Raw genomic sequence first — 25309 nt, 5'->3', positions numbered from 1 at the left:
AACAACAACAACAACAATTTATTGTTATGAATTTCTCTCAAAATTAATATGGAACCCCCCCCCCCAAGTTTAAGTGTGTTGTATTTTTGTTAGTATTTAGTATAAAATACTTCCTAAGATCATTGTGATTTATTTTTTTACCCGTGTATTATTTAAAAGTGTATCAGTTGCCTTCAAAACATGTGGGCATTTTCAGGTTATATTTTTGTTACTGATTTTTTTAATTTTAATTTCCCCTGTGATCAAAGAACATTTGGAATACTTTCAGTCCTTTGAAATTTGTTTAGAATTGCTTTATGACCCAGCGTATGTCAGTTTTGGTAAATGTTCCATGTACACCTGAATATTTATTCTGTCATGTCATTTTGAGGTACAGATCTCTCTCTTTTTCTGTCTGTGTCTTTCCTTCCCTCCCCTTTCTTCTTTCCTCCCTTGCTTCCTTCTGTGTACACTCACATGTAGATGTCAGTTAGGTCATATTTGTTAATCACAATGTTTATATCATCTACCCTTACTAATTTTTTGTGTGCTTATTATATTAGTTATTTAAAGAGGTGTGTCAGTGCCCTATGATTATTGTGGAATTGTCTAGTTCTTTTATTTCTGTCCATTTTTGTTTTATATATTTTGAATCTATGTTATTAGTTATATACATATTTATAATTGTATCATCATATTTATCAATTAACTCTTTTATCCTGAAAAGTCCCTGTTTATTTATAAGGATGCTTTCATGTTTACTTTTACTGTAGCTACACCAGCTTTCTTTAGCAGAGTAGCTATAACTTTCTGTGTCCTTACATTTAAGGTGTATTTCTGTAAACAGTGTAATATATCATATTAAATCTAATAGAACAATCTTAGTTTTTTAGTTGGAGGATTAATTCATTTCTGTTTTAGCTATTGATAGATTTTTAACTGCCATTTGGTTGCTTTCCGTTATCCAACCTGTTTTATATTCTTTTTCTCTCTTTTCATGCGTTCTTCTGGAGTTTTTTATTATTTCATTTTTCTCTCTATTATTTGTTATATATATACCCTGCTGCTGTTGTGTGCCACTGAGTTGATTCCTCATAGGGTTTCCTGGGCTGTAATCTTTGCAGGAGTAGATCATCAGATCTTTTCTCCTGCAGAGTGGCTGTGGGTTCGAATCTCCTACCTTTCAGATAGCAGTCAAGCACTTAACCATTGCACCACCACGGATCCTTGTATGTACCCTACAGATTACAAATATACCTTTATTTATCAAAGTCTAATATAAATTTGTATTTTTCCTACTACCTGAACTTTATTTACCCTCTTTTATGTTACTGTTATAATTTATTTTAAATCTACATTATTTACCCCCACAAAATGACAATTACATCACTAGCATCATTCTGTGTAGTCAGTATTCACTTAGATTTTCCAACAAATTTGTTCTTTTTGATACTCTCTATTCCTCCCTACAGTTTTTTGTTCCCATTGACTATTTAACTTCTACTTGAAAAATACCCTTAAGCAATGTACACCAAAAGGCTGCCCATTCAAAATCACCCAGAGGCACCTTGGAAGTAAGACCTGGTGCTCTTCTTCTGAAAGATGCCATCAAGTCAATTTCAATTCATGGTGACTCCTTGTGTGCCTTGAAAACTATGCAGCAATTCTGCTCTGTATACGTGGGGTTGGAATCATCTCACTACCTAAGAACAACAGTATTGCATTTTGTGCATGTTTTCTTGCAATGAATTCTTTCAGTTTGGTTTACCTAAAAACATTTTTATTTTGCCTTTACAGTTCCCTTTACTGAATTTATAATTCTAATTTGGTGATTATTTTGTTTCAACACTGTGAAGATATCATCCTGATGTCTTCTAGTTTCTTGTTAAAAGTCATTCTGTTGTCCTTTTCAAGGGTTTTTCAGATTTTCTTTTTGTCTTTATCAGTTTTGCTCTGATGTGCTTAGGTTTGGTTTTATTTGTATTTATTCTTCTTGAGATCTTTGGTACTTCTTTAACCTGTGACATGATGTCTTCCTTCCTTTTGGGGGAATTCTTGGTTATTATCACATCAAATTTTGCCTCTGTCTCAATCTTGTTTCCTCAGACTCTAGTTATACATATGTTAATTCTTTTTACTCATTCTTTCAGTATTTTCCCTCCTGTTTTAATTTCCATACTTCAGTGTGATATTTTCTACTAATCTGTATTTCATTCCACTGTCTTTTCATTCTACTGCCTATTGAATCCTTAACTTTAGTTAGTGTATTTTTTATACACTAAAGTTATAGACTTACCATTTAGTTCTTTTTTATAGATTCACATTCCCTTGTGAAATTTGTTTTCTTGTCACTTATTTTATTGAAAATATTAATCAGTTATTTCAAGAACTCTTTCTGATAAATCCAGTATCGGGATTAACTGTGTGTCTGCTTCTGTCTTTTTTTTTCACTCTCTTGTTTTTTTCTCTTCATAATTATAATTGAATACCAGACATTTTTTTTTAATACAAAACTATAGAAACTGTAGGTGATATTTTCTTCTTTTAGAGAGAATTTACTTTAGCTCTGTAGGCATATAGAGTAGGGACATATCAAATTCAATCTCTTTGGGCTTGAAACCATTTGAGGCTGGGTTTTGGTCTTTATGAGGATTGGTCTATTTCTGGTTTGGCATTAATCCTAGTGTATAGCTTGTCTTGTGTCCCAGCTGAAAGTCTGGTTGTCTTGTTTTTTGCTATAATCTCACCTTCACTGACCTGCAACTCTAGATTTTACCTTCTAAGAAATGTGAGGCCGGCAGAAGCTTTGCTTTGCTTCTGAGTCTCTTAGCTGCATCTTTCTGTTTCTCAGCCTCTTCGCCATTGATGCCTTGAAGGGTAAAGTGACCCTGAATGTCAGGCTCATTCTTTGCCCTTTCCTTTTCTCTATGATCATAATAAGGAGCCCTGGTGTCACCGTGATTAAGAGCTGGCTGCTAACTGAAAGATTGGTGGTTCAAACCCACCAGCTGCTCCACGGAAGAAAGATTTGGTAGTCTGCTTCTGTAAAAATTACAGCTTTGGAAAACCTCTGGGGCAGCTCTACTCTGTCCTGTAGGGTTCCTGTGAGTCAGAGTCAACTCAACGGCAGTGTGTGAGTGTTATGATCATAATCTCTCAAGTTGTGGTTGCCTTGGTAACTGTGAATTCCAGTGTTGTCTCCTAGGCTTCATTGAGTTTGCTGAAAGCTTTGCTTTAACATTTTTGCCATTTACTGACTGATTTCTGCTTGATTTCTCAGCCTCATACTCAATTTATACTCTAAATTTATAATCATGCTAATTATATATTAGGAGCTTTGGTAGCATAGTGCCTAAGGCACTTGACTGCTAACCAGAAGGCCGGCAGTTCAAACCCACCAGCCACCCCTCGGAAGGAAGGTTGGGCAATCTATTTCCGTAGTGATGCTGCCTCGGAAACCCAAGGAGGGGTCACTGTGAGTCAGGTCTGACTCGACGGCACATATCAACAACAACAATTATATATTGATAAATATCTTACAGGGAAAAGTAGTGCAAAAGGGAAAGCTCACTTTAGTACCTTTTACAGATTAGCCCTCAGATTTTGGTTATGTTGATAGTACTCTGATAGCTTCATGTAATTTTTTTTTTTTTTAATTTGATACATCTTTCCAAACTGTTCTTAGATTCAGGATTAGTATGATGTAAGGTAGTGCATCATAGGTAGAAATTTATTTCCAGCTTTTATAAAAGTGAAAGTATTTATCATTGGAATATGAGATTAGAGGAGATTTTTATTCCTGTTACTTTATTCATTCACCTGTAAATCTACATCAACAATGTACATTAATATAAAATACAAATATATCTATATTTTTAAAGTAAGGTGTATTTTAACAATATATTTCCTTAAAAAGTGAAATGTCTTCATAGAGCTGAAATACAGGCATCACGAGACTGAGCTATTTAAAGGACCAAACTGTTTTAAAACTTAATTTTTATAGTTTGTCAGAGAACATTTTAAATAAAGTATGTATTTTGACAAATAAATTATATATGTAAAAATAATACTGATTATAGGAGCTCTGGTAGCATAGTGGCTAAAGCACTTGACTGCTAACCAGAAGGCTGGCGGTTCAAACCCACCAGCCACTCCTTGGAAGGAAGGTTGGGCAATCCTACTTCCATAGTGATACTGCCTTGGAAACCCAAGGAGGGGTCGCTATGAGTCGGGTCTGACTCGACAGCACATAACAACAACAACAACAACAATGACATTAAGGAAATAAAATGTCAATCTGGAGAGAATTTTTAGAAATTATTGAAATATTTTATTTTATTTTCCCTTCTAATAGAGAGACGAAAAAAGGCTTCAGCGTGGGAAAGAAATTTGGTGTATCCTGCTGTTATGGTCCTCCTTCTAATTGAGACAGTAAGAATATATTTGCCTAGTTAAATAAAGGAAATTATTTTTTATTTATTTTGGTATTTGAGTATGGCAACCCCCTCAGCTAAATGGCTTCTATTGGACTTGTTTTTTAGCCACAGAATTAAAATCCATCTATGCCTTTATTTATAAGAACTCAATGAAACAAAAATGGAAATTAATGGCCATTTTTAAAAAGTTCACAGGATTATCTATTTCCTCTTGAAAACAAAAAATTCAACCTTCTGATTGATTGAAAAATAAGAAAATACAAGGTGTTGCAGATGTTCTCCTTTAGACTCTTTGATAGAATATGAAAATTACATTATGACATTTTACCACTTTTTAAATCTGTAGGCTTCTAAATTTTCCCTACTTCCAATTAATGAGATCACTTAGTAAATGGATCTCTATATTATTAACTTTTGTCATGAACTTTGAAATGATAATAATTTTCAGAATCTTTTAGAATGTATTCTGGAGTTTTGTAGATAGTCTGATTATTTTAATGTTATGTGTAAAATTTAGATCTTGACTGCTTTTGCTCTATTCTGTAATATCTATTTGGTTACTTAGATTGTAATGCATGTCTGTTGATTAAAAAAAAAAAAAACGTCCTTGAAATTGAGTGCTAACAGCCTACTTTTTGTGTTGTAGTCCATCTCGGTCCTCTTGGTGGCTTGTAATATTCTTTGCCTATTGGTTGATGAAACAGCAATGCCAAAGGGAACAAGGGTAAAGTAAAATGCTTTAACATGTCATTCTTTTATAAGCATGTGAATCTTCTATACTCTTATACTATATATAGCATTTTATATGTTCTGTTTTGAATAGTAAACTAAAGCATTCACCTTTTTGTGTGTATATACTTCAAATTATATGAATTTCTTTATTCAGTTCTCCTTTATAAACAGTATTTATATACTATGATTTTTGTTTCTAATTTTTTACTTTGTATTGTACTTTGTTTTTACATTCTAAAAGCAAATAACAACAATAAAAAATGAAAACAAAAACCAATCCTCCCCCATGTACGGCCTCATCCTTTTTTTCCAAGTATGATAATTTCCTTTTAGACTTTCTGTCGGAATTTACCCTGGCTTTACTGAAATTCATATCTGTGATTCTTTAAGAAAATTTATACTCTAAAATAGTGAGGTTGTTGGTAAGCACCATCAAGTCAACTTTTGATTCATAGCAGAGCTATCCATGTTGCAGAGTAGGACTCCCTTGTAAGGTTTTCTAGGCTGTAGTCTTTATGGGAGATTGCCAGGTATTTCTCCCACAGAGCTATTGGGTGGGTTTGAACTGCCATCTTTTTGGTTAGCAGCCCTGTGCTTAACTGTTGTGTTATCAGGGCTCCTTAAATAGTGATATGTGAAGAGTGTATTAGATGAATTCATTGGGTTTGCAGAAGATGCAAATATATATTCATAGAGATTCATGGTTCAAAAAGTCACACATATTATGAAACTGAATTAGAATGTTTGATTAATCAAAGGGAAGTCAGATACCCTTTTCATTAATTATTTTTATCTTTTGTTTACAAATTGATGATTTTTATTATATTCAGTTATGTGAGTATATTCTTCCAATAGAAGAAATATATTCATATATAAGAAAATATATTTATATTTGTCATACTTTTTCTAGGTGTCATGATCAAATTTTAGATACTTAAGGAGCATCTTTATGTGTCTTTAAGTATTGGCATTTTACTACATTTTTTTTTAGTCAACAGATATCCTATTCCCATAGGAATAGCTTCAAAACTGTTTAAACTTTTGATGTCATTTCTTTCACTCTATGCCAGATGATATATCTTTCTCATAGATAGCCACAATGTCTTTCTTAATTCCTTCTCTTCAGTTTGAGAAAAAGATACCATGTCCTTTGAAAACTTAATTCATATTACATACTGTGTATATGTGTATATGTATGTATGTATACATATATAGGCAATTGATTAGGGGATCTAATATATAAATATATATATATATAGAGAGAGAGAGAGAGAGAGAGAGAGAGAGAGAGACTGTTGTTAAGTGCCATCAAGTTAGTTTCAACTTATAGCAACCCTGTGTACAACAGAACAAAACACTACTAAGTTTTGTGCTATCCTCATAATTGTTGCCAACCTTGAGCACATCATCACAGCCACTGTGTCAGTCCATCTCATTGAGAGTCTCCCCCTTTTTGCTGACCCTCTATGCAGCATGATATCCTTTCCCAGGGACTGGTCCCTTCTAACAGCATGATCCAAGTACAAGAGGTGAAGTCTGGTCATTCTTGCTTCTAAGGAGCATTCTGTCTATACTTCCCCCAAAACAAATTTGTTTGTTGTAGCAGTCCATGGTACATTCAATATTCTTCACCAACACCACAATTCAAATGCAACAATTCTTCTGCAGTCTTCCTTATTCATTATCCAGCTCTCACATGCATATGAGGCTGCTGAAAAGTGCCATGGCTTGGGTTAGGTGTACCTTAGTCTTAAAAGTGATATCTTTGCTCTTGAACACTTTAAAGAGGTCTTTTACAGCAGATTTGCCAATACAATATGTCGTTTGATTTCTTGACTGCTGCTTCCATGCGCATTGATTCAGATCTAAGTAAAATGAAGTCCTTGACACCTTTTCTCTGTTTATCATGATGTTGCTTATGGGTTCGTTGTGAGGAGTTTTGTTTTCTTTATGTTGAGGTGTAAGCCATGCTAAAGGCTATTGTTGCCTTTGATCTTCATCAGTAGATGTTTCAAGTCCTCTTTACTTTCAGCAAGCAAGGTTATGTTATCTGCATGTTGTTATTGTTGTTGTTGTTATTTGCCATCAGTCGGCCCGACTCATAGCGACCCCTCCTTGGGTTTCCGAGGCAGTATCACTACGAAAGTAGGAATGCCCAGCCTGCCTTCTGAGGAGTGGCTGGTGGGTTTGAACTGCCAGCCTTCTGGTTAGCAGTCCAGTGCCTTGGGCACTAGCATAGTGCAGGTTATTAATGAGGCTTCCTTTAATCCCAATGCCATGTTCTTCATATAGTCCAGCTTCTGAGATTATTTGCTCAGCATAAGGATAGAAAAAGTATGATGAGAGGATCCAGCCTGCCACACACCTTTCCTGATTTTAAACCCTGCAGTATCCTTTATTGTGTTTGAATGACTGCCTCTTGCTCTATGTACAGGTTCTTCATGAGCATACTTAAGTGTTCTGGAATTCCCATTCTTCACAATGTTATTCATAATTTGAATGATCCACACAGTCGAATACCTTTGCATAGTCAGTAAAACACTGGTGAATCTCTTCCAGTCAGATTGCCAGTTAGCTGTCTTCTAAATTTTTTGGCATAAATGAGTGAGTGCCTCTAGTGCTGTATCCATTTGTTGAAACATCTCAGTGAGTATTCTGTCAATTCCTGGAGTCATATTTTTCACCAGTGCCTTCAGTACATCTTAGACTTCTTCCTTCAGTACCATCAGTTCTTGATGATATGCTATGTCCTCAAATGGTTGAATATCAACCAGTTCTTTTTGGTACAATCACTCTGTTATATTCCTTCCATCTTTGTTTGATACTTCTTGCATCATTCAATATCTTCCCCATAGAATTTTTCAGTATCGCAGCTTGAGGTTTGAATTTTTTCTTCAGTTATTTCAGCTTGAGAAACGCTGAGCATGTTCTTCCCCTTTCATTTTCCAACTACTGTCTTTGCATGTTTCATTATAATACTTTATTCCATCCTCTTAAGCTGTCTTTGAAATCTGTTTAGCTCTTTTATTTCATCATTTCTTACAGTCACTTTAACCATTCTCTGTTCAAGAGCAAATTTCATACGCATATATATGTGTATGTGAAATATATATATATATATGTATATATATGTGTGTGTGTGTGTGTGTGTGTATTCTAAAAACCAAACCCACTGCCATCAAATTGGTTCCAACTCATAGAGACTCTATAGGATAGGGCAGAACTGCTGCATAGGGTTTACAAGCCTGTAATTTACAGAAGCAGACTGCCTCATCTTTCTCCCATAGAGTGGCTGGTGGGTTTGAATTGCCAACCTTCTGGTGGCACTATGCCACCAGAGCTCCTTTCGGGTATATAAGTAGTAGTGAAAATTTAGCTATATTCTTAATTTAGATCCCCCACCAACCATTTCCAGGACCTTGCACCATATGAGGGAGCCCTGGTGGTACAATGGATAAACCACTTGACAGTTAAAAGTGAGTGGTTCAAACCCACCAGCTGCACCATGGGGGAAAGTTATGACACTTTGCTTCCATGAAGATTTATACCCTTGGAAACTCTGAGGGCATTCTTCTCCTGTAGCGTTCTATAGAGTTGCTATGAGTTGGCATCAGAGGACAGCAGTGGATAGATTTCTTTTTTTTTTTTTTGGTTTGTACCACATGTTATTCGAGTGTTTTCATTTAAATACAGCCTCTTTTCCACTAGTATATGCCTAATAACTTGTTAAAACTGCCTCATTCTAAAAACAAACAACAACGAAAACAAAAACAACTCCTCCATGCTGTGACAGGAGAAAAATATCCCAGATTCAAATATGTTGTATAGACACCCTTTCATTAAGCCTTCAACAAGACAATGACAAAGCAAACATTATCATCCAGGAAAGAGAAACTGTCAGCATGCATACAATACAGAGAGTGATGGAGTCCACTGATTCATAGTTATGGTGTTCATTATATAGAATAGAAAACAAAATCGTCACAAGGTCATGAATGATGTCAAGTCAATCACTGTTGCAGGTGGGACTACTGAAGTGGTAAAGGACCATGATTGGAATATGTATATAATTGCAAGTTAAAAATTGTTACAGGATTTGTTCTGGGGCTTGTTTATGTAGTGTTTGGGGTATGACTCATGACCATGCAACCCTGAGTCATAGCTACAAAGTGGCTACAAGACAATAAAAGGACCCCTAACCTTTAATTTAAATTAGACAACAGGCATCTGATTGGCTCCTTTCCATAAATGCCCAGGCAAGTTCCCTAGTTCTTTGAGCATCTTTCTGTTTCAAAACCAAAGCCAAACCAAACTCACTGCCTTTGAGTTGGATCTGACTCATAGAGACCCCTCCTTGGGTTTCTGAGGTGGTATCTCTATGGAAGTAACTTGCCCACTCTTCCTTCCAAGGAGTGGCTGGTAGGTTTGAACTGCCAACCTTCTGGTTAGCAGTTAAACACCTTAGGCACTACACCACCAGAGCTCCTTTCTGTTTACTAGTTAATCAAAATTTAACCATACTCTTCCTGAGGTCTAACTGGCCCTCCCTGGGCTAGTCCCAGACTTGGCTAAGCTTGTTTAATGGTTCACAAGAATTGGGGAATTAACATAGGAACTCAAATGGCGTCAGAACTTGTGTCAAAATTCAAAATGGAGTTAGAACTCCTAGTATAGATTACAACCTTCCACAAATCAAGTGCTTTAGAATTTAAGCTCTAATGCAGTGTACAACTGTATCTTTTTCTTTTTTATATATACTTGATTCTATTTATATGACAGAAAGTCATCTACTATATTGACTTCCTATTCACTTTTTAATCCACTTCAATATACAACAAAACTATAGGTAAGTCCTAAGTTGTATAGTGCATTTTTGTACTGTCCTCCATAATTTATAGTAGAGAGTAATTTGTACTTAGTAGGGTTCATTGTATGATCATGTAAATAAGTTTTATCCTTTTAATCTTGCCTGTAGGCCTTCTCTTGAGACAGAGAATACTTATAAAATATTTTTCATCTCAGTCAGTAAGCTATTGACACTCATTTCTTCAAAATATTGACAAAAAGTTGATATATTCCTTGCTCTTAACGTATTTATATATGAAACCACATAGCTATTCTTTGTGTAAAAATTAGAATGTATATATAATATGTGGGAGCTCTGGTAGCATAGTGGCTAAGACACTTGCCTGCTAACCAGACGGCTGGCAGTTCAAACCCACCAGCCACTCCTCGGAAGGAAGGTTGGGCAATCCTACTTCCGTAGTGATACTGCCTCGGAAACCCAAGGAGGGGTCGCTATGAGTCAGGGCTGACTCGACGGCACATAACAACAACAACAACATATAATATGTAACAGAAGGAAGACAGGGCAATCTACTTCAGTAAACATTTATAGCCTCAGAAACCCAATGGAAGTCTCGTGAGTAAGAGTTTTTATATAACTCTGGTGGTGCAGTGCTTGCATTCAGCAGCTAACTAGAAGGTTAGTGGTTCAAACCCACCAGCTGCCCCACAGGAGGAAGATGAGGCAGTCTACTTCTGTAAAGATTTACAGCCTTGGAAACCTTATGACTTGCTATGAGTTGGATTTGACTTGATGGCAGTGGTGGTTTTTATGTAGTATGTATAATATTATTTAGAGGTTTATTTTTTATTTAGCTGACTATGCCTTCTTACTTAACTTTATTGTTTATGTCAGATGTAAGCTGATTAGTAAAAGAATAGTTCATGTTCAGATAATTCCTTTAATTAGTTAGTTTTAAAAATGTTCCTATTTTAGTAGGAAATTATTTTTTCCCTAATCCAATTTATATAAATATCACTTTTTTTTTTTTTTTTAATTTCTCAAGTTGTAGGTAAAGATAGGTTTTGAGATAGGTATGATATTTAGGAAAATTTTACAGCATTAATTTAAAAAAAATCTTTGTATCACCCAAATCAGAAATTCAGTGTCCACTAAGCAATAACTCCTTGTTTACTCCTCTCTCTCAGCCCCTGGTAACCACTGATCTACTTTTGTCCCTATGTATTTGCCTGTTATAGTTATTTCATATAAGCAGAATCATGTAAATGTCCTTTGATGTCTGATGTTTCACCTGGCATAACGCCTTTAAGATTCATACACGCTATAGCATATATCTGGAGCTCTGGTAGCGTAGTACCTAAGGCACTTGACTGCTAACTAGAAGGCTGACGGTTCAAGCCCACCAGCCACTCCTCGGAAGGAAGATGGGGCAATCTACTTCTGTAGTGATACTGCCTCGGAAACCCAAGGAGGGGTCGCTATGAATCGGATCCGACTCGACGGCACATAACAACAACATAGCATGTATCAGGACTTCATTTCTCTTTATGGCTAAATAATTTATTTTTTAAATATACTGAATTCCCAAGGAAGATTTGGGGAAAGATAATTTCCAAGTATAGAAACAAGATATGTGCATTCAGTTTCTTTCTGTGGTTAGCTTATGTTGGTCACGCTTTTGTTTAATTTTTGTGTGGTGTCTTGGGGTTCTGTTTTATTTTCTATTCCTATTGTACTAGTCTATTTTTTAAAAAAATTTCTCTCAAGGAAAATTGCTCTATTTCATAATAGTAGTAATTATAATAATATTTTGTTAAGTGACTTTATTATGTTTGAGATAAATCAGATAATGTTTGAGGTTGTTAAATTGTTAACATGGTAGTTGAATTAGTTGTTTAACTCAGTCTAATGTCTCTTTCTGTGGGCGTTTGACAGTGTAGATGTTATTCCAGAGTATTTAATGTTTCTAATTTCAACTGTCTTATATTTATGAAACAACAATTTTAGGAAAACCAAATATGTTGTTGTTGTTGTTGTTGTTGTTCTTATGTGCCTTTGAGTCAGACTCGACTCATAGCGACCACTCCTTGGGTTTCCGAGGCAGTATCACTACGGAAGTAGATTGCCCCATCTTCCTTCCGAGGACCAAATATAATAGTGTCATTGAATTCTGAAAAGTGTTATTGGATTTTTGTTTTGTTTTGTTTTGTTTTCCAGGGGCCTGGAATAGGAAATGCCTCTCTTTCTACTTTTGGTTTTGTGGGAGCTGCACTTGAAATCATTTTGATTTTGTATCCTTTCTTTAAGTAAACATTCTGTCTTTTAACAAGTGTTTTGTCTAGTTTTCTGGGACAGTGGTAATTTACCAAGACACTTGCCTAGAACAAAAAGAAGAAAAAAAGAACAGGTCAGTCTTCTTCAAGCACTCGAAGTGCCTTTTTGTTTTGTTTTGTTTTTCCTTTGAGCCTTAAGACTTTTTGGAGACTGCTAAGAACTTAAGGGATGCTTGCATTCTTTTGGAGAACTTTTTTCCCTTGATTCTCACAGCTATCTTATGGTGTCCTCTGTTGTTGGTTTCTATAGCCTCCGATTTTTTGGAAACTTTACTCCCAAGAAGGATGACACAACTATGACAAAGGTAAGGTAAAGTCTTAGGTGACTCTGGCCTCCCTTTTGCCTTCCAAAACAAATGGACTATTTTGTTTAGTAATTGCCCTGAATGGTTCATTTGCAGTGATAGGTATTTGTTTGTAAGTTGCGTAAACATAAACTGGAATATTTTCAAAATGCTGAATGAGTGGGAAAGGATGTGCTCTGTTTAATTTGGATTGCATCCATTCACTTGTAAAATGCATGGAGCTGCAGAGCTTGTTAACTGGCTATAGAAAGCTAGTGAAAGGACTTTTTCTTCTCTAAAGAAAACGTATTGCTAATTAGTAACTTTGATTGTGCTAACTGTACCTCAGGGAGCTTGTTTGAAATCTGAAGAACTTAGTTGCTACAAGTATTAGAGACAAAGCATTTCAAATTTGAATAATTAAAGTAAGACGGAAGAGTTCTATTCAGAAACATTTTGTAGTCTGAGGTTAATTTGACTTACTGCAATATGTCATTGGCTTCAGAATAACAAAGGCTGTTATTTTATGTAGTGATTGAATCTTGGTAAAATATTCCCACAGGCTGACAATGTAGATTAACTAATAAGAGCTGCTGGTTTGTTTTCTCTTTATTGTATATTCCATATTTTTAACCTATCCTAAAGGGAAAAATTATTGTATAAATATTTTTTTATTTGCTATGACTTCTTTAAAGAAGTAGTTGAGATGCTTAGTTTAAGTGATCGTAAGTATTAATCAATATTTTCATCTCCTCTGTTTAATATGAATAAGGAGTCTTGGTGGCATAGTAGTTAAGTGCTTATATGCTAACCGAAATGTTGGCAGTTCGAACGCACAAGCCGCTTCACGGGAGACAGATGAGGCAGTCTGCTTCCATAAAGGTTTACAGCCTTGGAAACCCTATTGGGCAGTTCTTCTTTGTCCTAAAGAGTCACTATGAAGTGACTCAATGGCAGTGGGTTTATTTAATATGAAATAACAAGCATAGGATATATTGGAAATGATTTACTAGAATAATTTCTGGGTTGTTAAGCATATTAGAAGCAGAAATTATGTAAAAAATCTTGAGTAGTAGTCTGACTTAAAAATATAATCAGAGATACAAATGGATTTATCCTATTTTATTTGAATTGGGCAAAGGAAATCGATAATGTAAAATACGTTGTCTCAAAACCCACTGAAATTGAGTTGATTCCAGCATATAGTGACCCCCATTGGGTTTCCAAGGCTGTAAATTTTTATGGAAGTAGATTGCCCATGGAGCAGCTGATGAGTTTGAACTGTCACCGTTCTGGTTAGAAGACAAATGCTTTACCTACTATGCTACCAGAGCTCTTACAGTATCTCAGGTATATAGTAATTTAAGTGTTCTATAGCTATATATTTGTGCCAGGTTCTATAAATGTCTTCTAAAATTTACTGATATAACTTTCAATGTTTATAGAAAATGTTTATTTTTCTCTTTAAATTCTATATTGAACAGTATCATTAAGAAGTTGTCAAAGTACAATAGGTAGTTAGAATATACAGCATTTTTGTAGAATGTGAATGGGTTTTATTTATCATCCTATTCTTTAACTGCCAAATATTCTTTCTATTTTTTCAAACAGATCATTGGGAATTGTGTGTCAATCTTGGTCTTGAGCTCTGCACTGCCTGTGATGTCAAGGACACTGGGTAAGTTTCAATGATAAATTTTTCATTTAAAATCCAGACCTTTTTAAATGTCTTCCATTGGTTTCTAAACTTTCAAAAAATACCACATTTAAAATATAATGCTTCCTCCCACATTATTTTATATCTGCATTCTACTTCATTTTGTTATGATATGTATAGGGCCATATCAAGACAAGTAATCTTATTAAATGAAGACCATTTATTTTTTAAATGCCTGAAGACATTCCTTCATCAGACATGAAGCATTTTTTCACTGACTTGTTAAACTTTTGCATCCCCTAGCGAGGAAACTGATTTTCTAGAAAAGTTTAATTTCTAGAAAATATTAATTTTTCTTAAAATATATTAAAAAGTTACAATTCAGTATGTGGTTAAAAAAATCGATAATTTGTATAAGTTATTTTTAAGCTGATATGTGTCCATGAAATAAACTTGAAAGCAGTAAGATCTATGAAAGCCCACACTGAGTTAAAGTACATAATTTTTCCTTTAGGTTTGTTTGCCTGTCATTAGTATTTATTTTCTTAATTTTTCAATTTGCAAAGCATTTTGGTGATAATTTACAAGTAAAACACATTTTTATTTTGTCACTAATATAGTTGAATTCAATTGACCTTACTTTCTTTTATGAAGCATTATTATAGATTGTATACTCAGTTCTTGCCTAAATATTGTTTCAAACAAAAATTTTCATTAGGCAGTTATGTTAGATTCTCAAGACTTAAGTTTTGACTTAGGAGTTTTCATAAGTGATTTGAAAAATCAATCATTAAAGTTCACCAACTTGATCATAACAAAAATCACTAGTAACTGAATTGCTTTTGTTTTAGCTCTTATATTACTTCCATTCTTATACAAGAGTCATAGACATCAGGGTTATAGGCTTTATAGTTATCTTCATAATGCATACAAAGAATTTCATGTTTCAAAAAAAAAATGAAATCTAAGTATAATTGTAAAAAGGACTACTATTCCACAGTCTCATATCAAACTTGTCTTACTTGATATTCTTATTTTTTTGTGTTTGCTTTATAGGACTTACTGTTTTCATGTCTGCTTATGGTATGCTAATCTTGAAAATGCCAAAAATAGGCACTTTTAACCAGATTTGATTTTGTCATTTATATTATGTGACAGTCCTACAAATAAGTTTTATAATATTACAGAACCCAAACATTTTACCATTCATGAAACTCATATTCTGTGCTTTGATGGTTAAAATTAATTGTTAATAGTGAATATATACTGATTCTATGAAAGCAATTTGCATGCTGAGTATGGTTTTAATACAAAGAAAACAAATTAATGGTAAAATTTACTTTTTGAGACCAACAAATTAAATTCCTGAGTGGTTTGCCATAGAGATAAATAAAAAGGAAAAAAAAAAGAAAGAAAGATGGAACAATTAAAATGGAGCTAACAAATGCCTGGACACAGCTGTCCAAACAGGATTAACAGAGTGCATTAGAGTACAGTGAGTCATGTGGTGCTTTGCAAAATATCAACATGCACTGCAATACATGTTATGCCCAATGGCACTGAATAGATGAAAAGAAATAAATACGTTAAACAGATTCATAGAGGCTTTTCATAGTATTAAAAAAGCAAATTTCTAGACTAGACTAAAAAGCTTTATTTTTAGGATTATGGGAAATGCAAACTAGAGAGTTACTTTGTAATTCCTCTATTAACCGTTTAGAATTGAGTCTTTGATTTTAAGAAGATAAAATATAGAGGAATTGTCATGAATATTATTCTAGTGTATAACGGGATTTTGATTTACTAGTTGAAAAGCTTACGAGTACAGAATATATTTAACAATCGTATTCTAAGCTGGGACATTTTTCACTTTATCATTGCCTCTCACAAGTAAATCCTGACCCTGAGTATGGCCCCATTTACTCTGATAAAATCAGCTAGCAGCGGACTATTGCTCATAGTTAAATGAGAAGTGAAGTAAAAAGAAAATCATAATTTGCCTGCATGTATGCAGTTTTTCTCTTATTTTGGTAGCTTTTTACTGAAGACTGTAAATTTAATTGTAAACCTGAAAATACATTGAATCCAGTATCACATACTTTAAATTGATATTATTGCTTCAAAAATTAAAATGTTTTGCAGAGTCATTTTTTAAAAAAATGCTAACTGCTTTTGTTAATACGTGGTAGGTATTATGAACCTTAGCTTGAGATTTATAGCTCTTTAAGTGCACAGTGTGATAGGACACATTTGCTAATTAATTCCTGTTAAGTAACTTTTATTTCATTGTTGAAATTTTTTGTACTGTTTGAAAAATCTCCACTTGGTAAATCTTAGAAGTATTTAGCACTTGCCACTAAGACAGTTGTGAGGAAAATTGTGATTGTATCTTTTTAGTCAGATAACATTATTATCAATGATAGCTTTAGTGTCCACAGGAAACAAAAAGAATCTGTGCTTACATTTTTTATCAGACCCCTTTGAGACCCTTTTAAAGTAATGCCATGCCATTTGATAGGTTTCCAAAAGTATTGTTATGCTCCCTGTGTAGATTTCAGTTTTCCAAATTATAAAATTTTTTGGAACTTGATGTCCATAATTTTAGTAAACATTTTACTATTTGGTTGAATAGACTTTTGAGGAGATACTTTGAAAAAAGGTTAAAATAGAATAGGATCAAACCTATTAAGTTATCTGTAGATGCCTAAGCTTTTCTATAGCAAAATATTTTAAATGTCTTTACTACACTTACCACAATTGCAATAAATTTTCTAAGAATAGATTTTGTACAACTGCTGACGTGTTCTTTATTATGATTAATCAAGAAGCAACTTAGATTTTGACATTTTGTTTTTGCATTATCCTTTATTTGAAATCTCCTTTAACCAAATGGGAAAGTTTAGCTCAAATGCATCTAAGGGACTTTGCAATATTTTTACTAATTTCTATTTTAAAATTATTTTTTATAATTATGTTTTTATCCTGAAACTCTTTCTGTAACTTGTAGTTGTGCAAGACCCAAATGCAGTTGTTTTTTAAAAAATGTGCTTATGGTACTAAAACATAAACATTTACCATTGCAGATGCAACTTGAATTTAAGTTTTTCCATATATTTCTCATCTAGTACCTGTATAGTATGTTATTTTCAGGAGATAAAAGTGGATTATTCTCTTTTGTTTTCTTGATGAAGAGATTCTGTCTTCAAAAAGAAAAAAAAAGAAAGAAATCAGTCTTATTTTGGAGAAGTCTTTATTTGGGGTCTCATAAATATACTACTAATCTTTGCCGACTCGACGGCAAACAACAACAACAAATCTTCGCCCTGGCCTTTCTCTTTCTAGTTCTTTGTATGAAACTGAAATAAATGATGCTTTCACAGATACTTAAAAATAATAAATGTGGAATAGTATGATAAATTATAATATATATTCCAGTTATGGCTTTGATGGAAAAATAAACCCGAATTCTGTATTGAAAATTTCTCAGCAAAAAATTTGCATGTAACTTCACTATATTCATCTATGTTGTTGTTGTTGTGTGCTGTCGAGTCAGACCCGACTCATAGCGACCCCTCCTTGGGTTTCCAAGGCAGTATCACTACAGGAGTAGATGGCCCAACCTTCCTTCCGAGGAGTAGCTGGTGGGTTTGAACAGCCAGCCTTTTGGTTAGCAGTCAAGTGCCTTAGGTACTATGGTACCAGAGCTCCATCTATAGTACAGAAAAAATAGTACTGGCACTAATTAGCATTTAGCTGATTATTAATGTTCTTATTTGTGAACAATAAATTTGTATAAAAATAAATTTTAAAAACCCAGGATTTTTAAGAATAAAGCATTCTCTTTAAAAAATAAAAAACAGAAACAAAAACTTCTTATTGTGATTTGGATGAAAGTTAGAGAAAATTAGTTTTCCATCCAACAATTCATGTACATTTTGTTTCATGATATTGATTGCGTCCTCACAATGTTAACAGTATTCTTCCCACTTCCTCCCTGTTTCCCTTTTCCATTTGTTCTTCTTTTCTATCCCTTCCTACCTTCTGAGGTTTATCCCTGGGCAAGTACTGCCCTTGATCTCATATGGTTGATTATTCTGAGGAATGCATACCCCTCTGGTGTTATTCTTAACCTTATAGGTCTACTTATCATTTGACTGAGAGTTTATCCATGGGGGTAAGTTTGGGTCCAGGTTTAAAGGGTGTCTAAGAGCCATAGTCTCGGAGGTTCCACCATTCTCTCTCAGACCAGTAAACCTGGTCTTTTTAATGATTGTGAGTTTTGTTCTACGTTTTTCTCCCACTCTTTCTAGGACCTTCTGTTGTTATCCCAATCAAAGAGGTTGGTAGTGGTAACTGGCCACCATCTAGCTCTTCTGATCTCAGGTTAGTGGAGAGGCTAAGTTTTCGGGTGATCAATTAGTCCTTTGGACTAATTTTCTCCGTGCTCCTTTGATATTTTTCACTCTTCTTTGCTGTGGACCAGAGAGACCAATAGTTACAAGTTAGATGACCTCTCACAAGTTTTTAAAAACCCAATCATTAATCATCAAAATATGATGTAGAACATTGTCTTTTTGAACTATATTGTCCCAGTTGACCTTGATGTCCCCTGAGACTATGGTCTTGAGTCCTCAGGCCCAGTGACTCATTTCTTCAAGGTGAAGAATAAAGCATTCTTTAAATGAACTATTATCTGTCAAATGTCTGAAAGGGTTAAGAGAGCAACTAATGATATCTCTAGTATCTCCCAGTCTCTGCCTGCCATGTTTTTCCTATGCTGCGAAACTTTCAGGGCCCATGATCCTATCTGAGAAAATGTCAAATGGTCACCATGATCTAAGCAATTTATATATACATTCAAATACTTAAATTAGTTTATATTTTAAAATAAGAATATTCACATGAAAATAATTCCAGTTAAGATCACTTAGCTGGAAGGAACTTTAAAAGATAATGTAGCCAAACTTCTGTCTTATTAAAAATGTTCCAATTAAGCTACAGTAAGGGTCTAATTTGTACTAAGAATAAAAAAGCCTAACCTAGCTGCAAAAAGGGCATGGAGGTGGCATCTGGCCTCCTCTAACTTCACAAGGGGGAAGAAAGATCAACGTCAACAGCCCAAGGCAGAGTCCTATGAAGTGGAGGTCAGACGAGCTGCCACCTTCCACACTTCTTGCCAGTTCTGACACCAGCCATCCCTCTCATGGTATTCTCTACTTCTCTTCTGGGCCACATAGAACTCACAGACAATGCTCACAATTTTGGGGTTTATTAGAGAAGTAACAGGTTATAATTCAGGATCAGAAGTGAGTCAGGATATGGTTCTTCAGTCAGGACAGCTTTTCCTCAGCTGTGCCACAAACACGTTTTACTCTAGCCTCAACCTCTCGGACCTGTGTCCCCCTTGGCCTCTGCCCTGCTTGGGCAACTGTAACAAAGGTCTTTTAGCTCTGCCAGTAGGTGCCCAGAGAGGTACCTTACTCTGCCAGCAAGGCTCCTTCCCAAAGGCACTCAGCTTTCTCACTCTGGGAGTCGGGAAGCCCACCGCTCTATCTCATGCTGGTCTTTTGATTCTACTCTGCTGTTGCTTCTGATCGTCTCTGGTCATCTCTCACTGTCTCAGAAACTTATTACAACTCTCTTTCTCTCTGTCTCCTGGATTAAGGATGTTCAGCCAAGGGATCTCTGGTCCAAAGAACACGCTCTACCCCTGGCTCTTTCTTGGAGGTAGTGAGAGCCCCCTTTCTGCCTCTGGAATGCCTCGTTTTAAGCCTTACAAGATGGCAGAACTCACCAATTTTCATGTTAGGGTTCCGTATGCCTTATTTGCATAATCCCACCTACACAAGGGTGCCACGTACCTTATTTACATTATTAACAAGCTATCCAGTCTCCTTTTGGCGGGCGACAGGCACCTCACATTTGCATAGTCACTCCCAGTCATTTGGTGGGACTTATAAAGACTATGGCTAGGAAAGCCACACCAAGTAATTCACTATCACAGTCTAGCTCACTCACTGCTGTTGAGTCGGATCCGACTCATAGTGACCCTTCTTGGGTTTCCGAGGCAGTATCACTATGGAAGTAGATTGCCCAATTTTTCTTCTGAGGAGTGGCTGAAGAATTTGAACCACCAGCCTTCTGGTTAGCAGTCAAATGCCTTAGGCAGGCACTCTGCCACCAGAGTTCCTATCTAGCTAAGTAGTCTTGATAATATGCATACACATAGTCACCTGTGATATAGATGAATAGATTATCTCCTTATTTGTATAAAATTTTAATTTAAATTAATTTATATAAGTAAATACATGAATAAATTTTCCTTGTAAAGAAGACTAAAAATTCCTGTGACTACCATTTTTAATGCCGTTCCCCTCTATAGAGTTCCTAGGAACCACTTTGGTTTATTTATATCTTTTCAAATCTTTTTGTGGGCATTTATATACATGTATGATGTGCTCTTTTTTTTTTTTTTTTAATTGTGATTTGGGTGAAGATTTACAGAGCACATTCACTTTCCATACAGCAGTTCACATACACTTTGTCTCATGACATTGACCACAGTTTACCACAATGCAACAGCTTCCCTACCACTTCCTCCCCATAGTTACCTCTTCCCAGTGTCCATCCCTCCATATTCTCCTGCCCCCTGAGCTGTCTCCCTGTGCATAAGCAGCCCATCTTTCTCCCATGATTATTGTCTCCAAGGAATGTATCTACCTCAGGTAAATGTTCAACTCATATGCCTTTCTTTTGTTTGTCTGGAAACCACGGGTGTGGGTTCAATTCCAGACATGAAGGGTAGCTAGGGGCTATAGTCTCAGTGGTTCTATGATGTGCTCTGGTTTAAAACTCTCACCATGGGTATTACTTTATTTCTAATTCTTTTGTTGGCATCCTTACTTCTTCTGTTGACCTTTAACTTTTTTTGTAACCTAGTAAGAGTTAAAAGAGATTTTCAAATCTATTTCCCCTATCAGAGCTCACTTATCTGAAAATGAAAGTCAAACCAAAACACTTAATTCTCTCTCTCTGTATAGCTTACCAGTGACCTTCTAATTTCCTAATCCTATGTCTGATTTTGTCTTCAGTTGCCCTGTGGCATTTGCTATTTGTAACCTTTACATCCCAGATCTCTTCTTTCTTTATTTCTGCTCATCACTCTCCTCTCTTTTCACCTCCTTCTTTGACCATTTAACTGTCTCTTTTACTCCTTCTCTCTTAAATATTGATGCACCTCCGATGCCTATACCAGTCATTTAAACTACCACAGATATGTTGTCCCAAAATCTGTGCCTCCAACCAGTACACACTGCTAAGCTAAAAACTGATGGATCCAACTCTGTGCTGCACCTGTCCCACTGTCATCTCAGCTGGGCTTTTCTAACATGGAACCCAGAATTGTTTCTACTTCTCATATTTCCTTTTACTCATTGGGTCACCATAGGCCAAACCAGAAACATGATAATTATTCTAGGTCTTCACTTCCTCTCACAAACACCCAATACCAAACATTCCGTTTTTACCTTGTCAGTATTTCTCACATCTATCCCTTTTTTTCCATTTCACTTATAAAAAAGGAAAAATAATCATATTTGCTTAGCATCAAACCAGAGAGTCTATTATATGAGTTTATTTTAATATTTAATTCTGAGTGGAATATTTGTGAAGTAGATTCTAAGCAGGTGTCTTTTCTTTAAGGAGGGTAGAGTAGGAAGAAGTGAAACCACAGCAAAAGACTAAAGGACATATCTAATTTTCCAAGTGAGAAAGTGTTACTGAGAGATTGTATGGAAGCTCCAACTCTGGAGATTTTCCTCAAGAGTCAACTACCCTCTGACGTCAATGGCTTAGATATTCACTTGTTTGGAAAGTAGCCCTTAAGATATTTTTCTAGGACTGTGATTATAATCTTCTTTCATTAGGAGCTCTGATGGTGTAGTAGTTAAGGCATTTGGCTGCTAACCAAAAGGTCAGTGGTTTGAACCCACCAGCCCCTCCACAGAAGAAAGATGAGATAGACTGCTTCTGTAAATATTAACAGCCTTGGAAACCCAGTAGGGCTCATGAGTTGGAATCAACTTGGTGACAGTGAGGTTTTTTGTTTTAAGTTTTCATTAGATTTTAGTTTGTATTAAAAATTTACATCACCAGCCACTCCTTGAAAAGAAGATTGGGCAATCTACTTCTGTTGTGCTACTGCCTCGGAAACTCAAAGAGGGGTTGCTATGAGTTGGATCCGACTTGACGGTAATGAGTTTGGTTTTTTTGGTATTTCATCTGGACTACTAAATTAACTTTCTTTGAGATTAGAACAAAACGAAATTTGTGGAATGGATATAGTCATGACTAAAATGATTTGATATTGGCAAATACAGTTTTCCATCTCAGAAATTTGTTTTACATTTTTTCACAACCATCTCTCCTTAACCTTTCTATACCTATTCAGATCTTCCCTATCTTCTAAGGCCAAGTCAAATCCTATATCACACATCCAGGTGTCTCAGATGCTTGTACTTTTAGCCTTGTATCATACATGCCTTGACTTTTTCAAGAAAATGTATGTTTCTTAAAGGAGAAGATCATCTTTTGTCCCACAGTGTCTTGTTAATAAATATTCATGTGTCACTAGGTACTACTCTGTTGAGTGTGGACTGTGTTCTCCAAAGAGATAAACCAAGATGTTTCAAGTGACCTGCTTCCATCCTTGTCCTTATTTCCGTGTTCCAAGGTTGTCAGACCAAATATTCTAGTTTTATTAAAAAACTATTACACAGTAGATACTCAGTAAATATTTGTTCTCTTTTCTGTTTCTTTGAGATGGTAATCTGACTAATCCTAAGGTCTAAATATATTTTCATAGCTATAAGTCTTTGAGTGTTACACATTTGTCTTCCTAGTGTTATGGACTTAAGGGAAAAGGGAGTAGGTCGAAAAAACCCTGGAAGTTAGCCTTCATAGTACAGACAGAATATGTATTCTTGTGTATTCCCATATCCTGGAGTACCCTCTTATTCTCTCTCTCTCTCTAGTCAAAGTCTGTTCATTATTTAAGGGCAGTTCAATTTCCCTGTCCTTGCCTTATATTGAAAATGTAATCATGTCACTCCCCTGCTTCAAATGCTTCAAAATCTTCTGCAATTAAAATAATACCCAATTTTTTTAAGGTCGCATGTAAGTTCTTTTATACCTACGTCCTACCTTAAAACTCAAAACCAAACTCACTGCCGTCGAGTCAGATCCAACTCATAGTGACCCCTTCTTGGGTTTCCAAGGCAGTATCACTATGGAAGTAGATTGCCCAATCTTCCTTCTGAGGTAGGTTTGAACTGCCAGCCTCTGGTTAGCAGTCAAATGCCTTAGGCACTATCTCTTTATCAAATGTCTTTATCTCTTGCCATTTGAAACCTCTATTTCTGAACTACTCAGAAGTAAGGTTGGGCAATCCTACTTCAGTAGTGATACTGCCTCGGAAACCCAAGGAGGGGTTGCTATGAGTCAGGGCTGACTCGACGGCACATAACAACAACAACAATTGATAAAAGGCATACTCTTATGGTGTGTTGGTGTGAGAATAAAGAAAAGACTGCTCTACCTTCTGTGCCTTTGAATATGTTCCTTCTTCTGCCATGAATAATTTTCCTCACCACTAATTCCCTGGCAAAATCTAACAGGCCATTTGTGACTCATTTGTTAACCATTAACATAACAGATCATGTTTTCCTTGCCACTTCTCCAGCCCAACCTCTTCCCTGTTTAGGTATTCCTCCTATGTACTCTCATAATGCTGTATTCATTCCTTCATATATTGAATACCATTTACCACCTAATATACTAACTGTTTATATTTATTTTTCCCCACAAAACCATGAACTCCTTGGGAAAGGGAAGTTTGATGTATGTGTATCTAATGTCTGCCACTGCAGTGTAGTAAACTACTTAATATGGCTTTTCTACCCATATGTCATTGTAAACTCAGTGGTGTAATGAGCAACTGAGGAGCTCCTGATGGTAAATGTTATCCACGTGGAGTATTTCTGTTGGGCGTGGCACAATACAATGTTCTGGGAGGTTCCCACTCTCTCTCAGGTGCTTAGAGTTCTGATGCTGTGATTGGCTAGTTTGACCACCCTGATGGGCTCAAAAGGAGGCCTCCTAGAGGCAGAACTCTCTCTGACTGCTGGTTGAGGAAGACGTGCTGCCGAAAGAGACATGTGCTGCTGGAAGAGACACACGCTGCTGGGAAAGAGACGCGAGAGACACACATCACTGAGTGAGACACTGAGGGACCAGCACTGCTGGGAAAGAGACTGTGAGAGACTGTTGGCTGAGGGACGGTGGGCTGGGAGAGAGACTGAGCATTTTTTCCTGAACTTGAATAGTAGCCTGTGATGCTTCCCTAATAAACCCCATAATCTGTGAGCTCTGTATGGTCACTGCAGCGAATTATCGAACCCAGGAGAGAGGTGATGGGTGCTTTGGGAGGAACAGTTGGTGAAACAGCTGGAGGGAGGCAGCATGTCTGGCCTTGCAGTAATAGGCCTTGGGTTACTGCTGGTAATCCTGTCTTCCTCTTGTAGGATTAGAGGAGGTCAGAACATGTGGCCTCCTTGCTGTTTTTGCAGCCACATAGCATTTAGCTTATGTGTATGAGATGAGGGAACTTATGTGCTTCTCAATTTCACATTTTACGTAACTGTTTGTACACAAAAATTTTGTTACAATGAAAATATTTCATCTTAAGAAATTCTTCTCTCCTTAGAAAGAATGTCAATTCCAGGAAGAGAATAAATATTATACTTTATACCATTGTAGTTCAGTGTTGTAAATTTAGCTCCAATTCAAAGTGACCCCATATACAACAGAACCACTACTCAGTCCTTCACCATCCTCCCAGGCCCTGCTATGCTTGAGCCCATCATTGCAGCCACTGTGCCAATCCATCTCATTGACAGTCTTCCCCCTTCTTCACTGACCATCTACTTTACTAAGCATGAGATCCTTCTATAGGGATTGGTCCCTTCTGACAACATGACCAAAGTTGTTGTTGTTGTTGTTGTTGTTGTTAAGTGCCGTCGAGT

General features: G+C 35.9%; 1 protein-coding gene across 1 annotated transcript in view; it reads left to right on the top strand.

Moving 5' to 3' along the window:
- The window catches only part of LMBR1 (limb development membrane protein 1), a 318251-nt gene that overhangs the window by 256546 nt on the left and 36396 nt on the right, over positions 1-25309 (top strand). The window contains exons 11-15 of the mRNA XM_007953475.2: positions 4334-4410; positions 5062-5139; positions 12172-12245; positions 12502-12592; positions 14183-14249. Coding sequence (XP_007951666.1) covers positions 4334-4410; positions 5062-5139; positions 12172-12245; positions 12502-12592; positions 14183-14249 — 387 coding nt within the window. The remainder of the gene's footprint in view (positions 1-4333; positions 4411-5061; positions 5140-12171; positions 12246-12501; positions 12593-14182; positions 14250-25309) is intronic.

This window comes from Orycteropus afer, unplaced genomic scaffold (assembly GCF_000298275.1).
Source record: "Orycteropus afer afer isolate SDZICR_OR568_19922 unplaced genomic scaffold, OryAfe1.0 scaffold00396, whole genome shotgun sequence".
In the NCBI taxonomy this organism is placed as follows: domain Eukaryota; kingdom Metazoa; phylum Chordata; class Mammalia; order Tubulidentata; family Orycteropodidae; genus Orycteropus; species Orycteropus afer.
The sequence above is the reverse complement of the archived record's forward strand: the minus strand, read 5'-3'. Positions and strand labels throughout refer to the sequence as shown.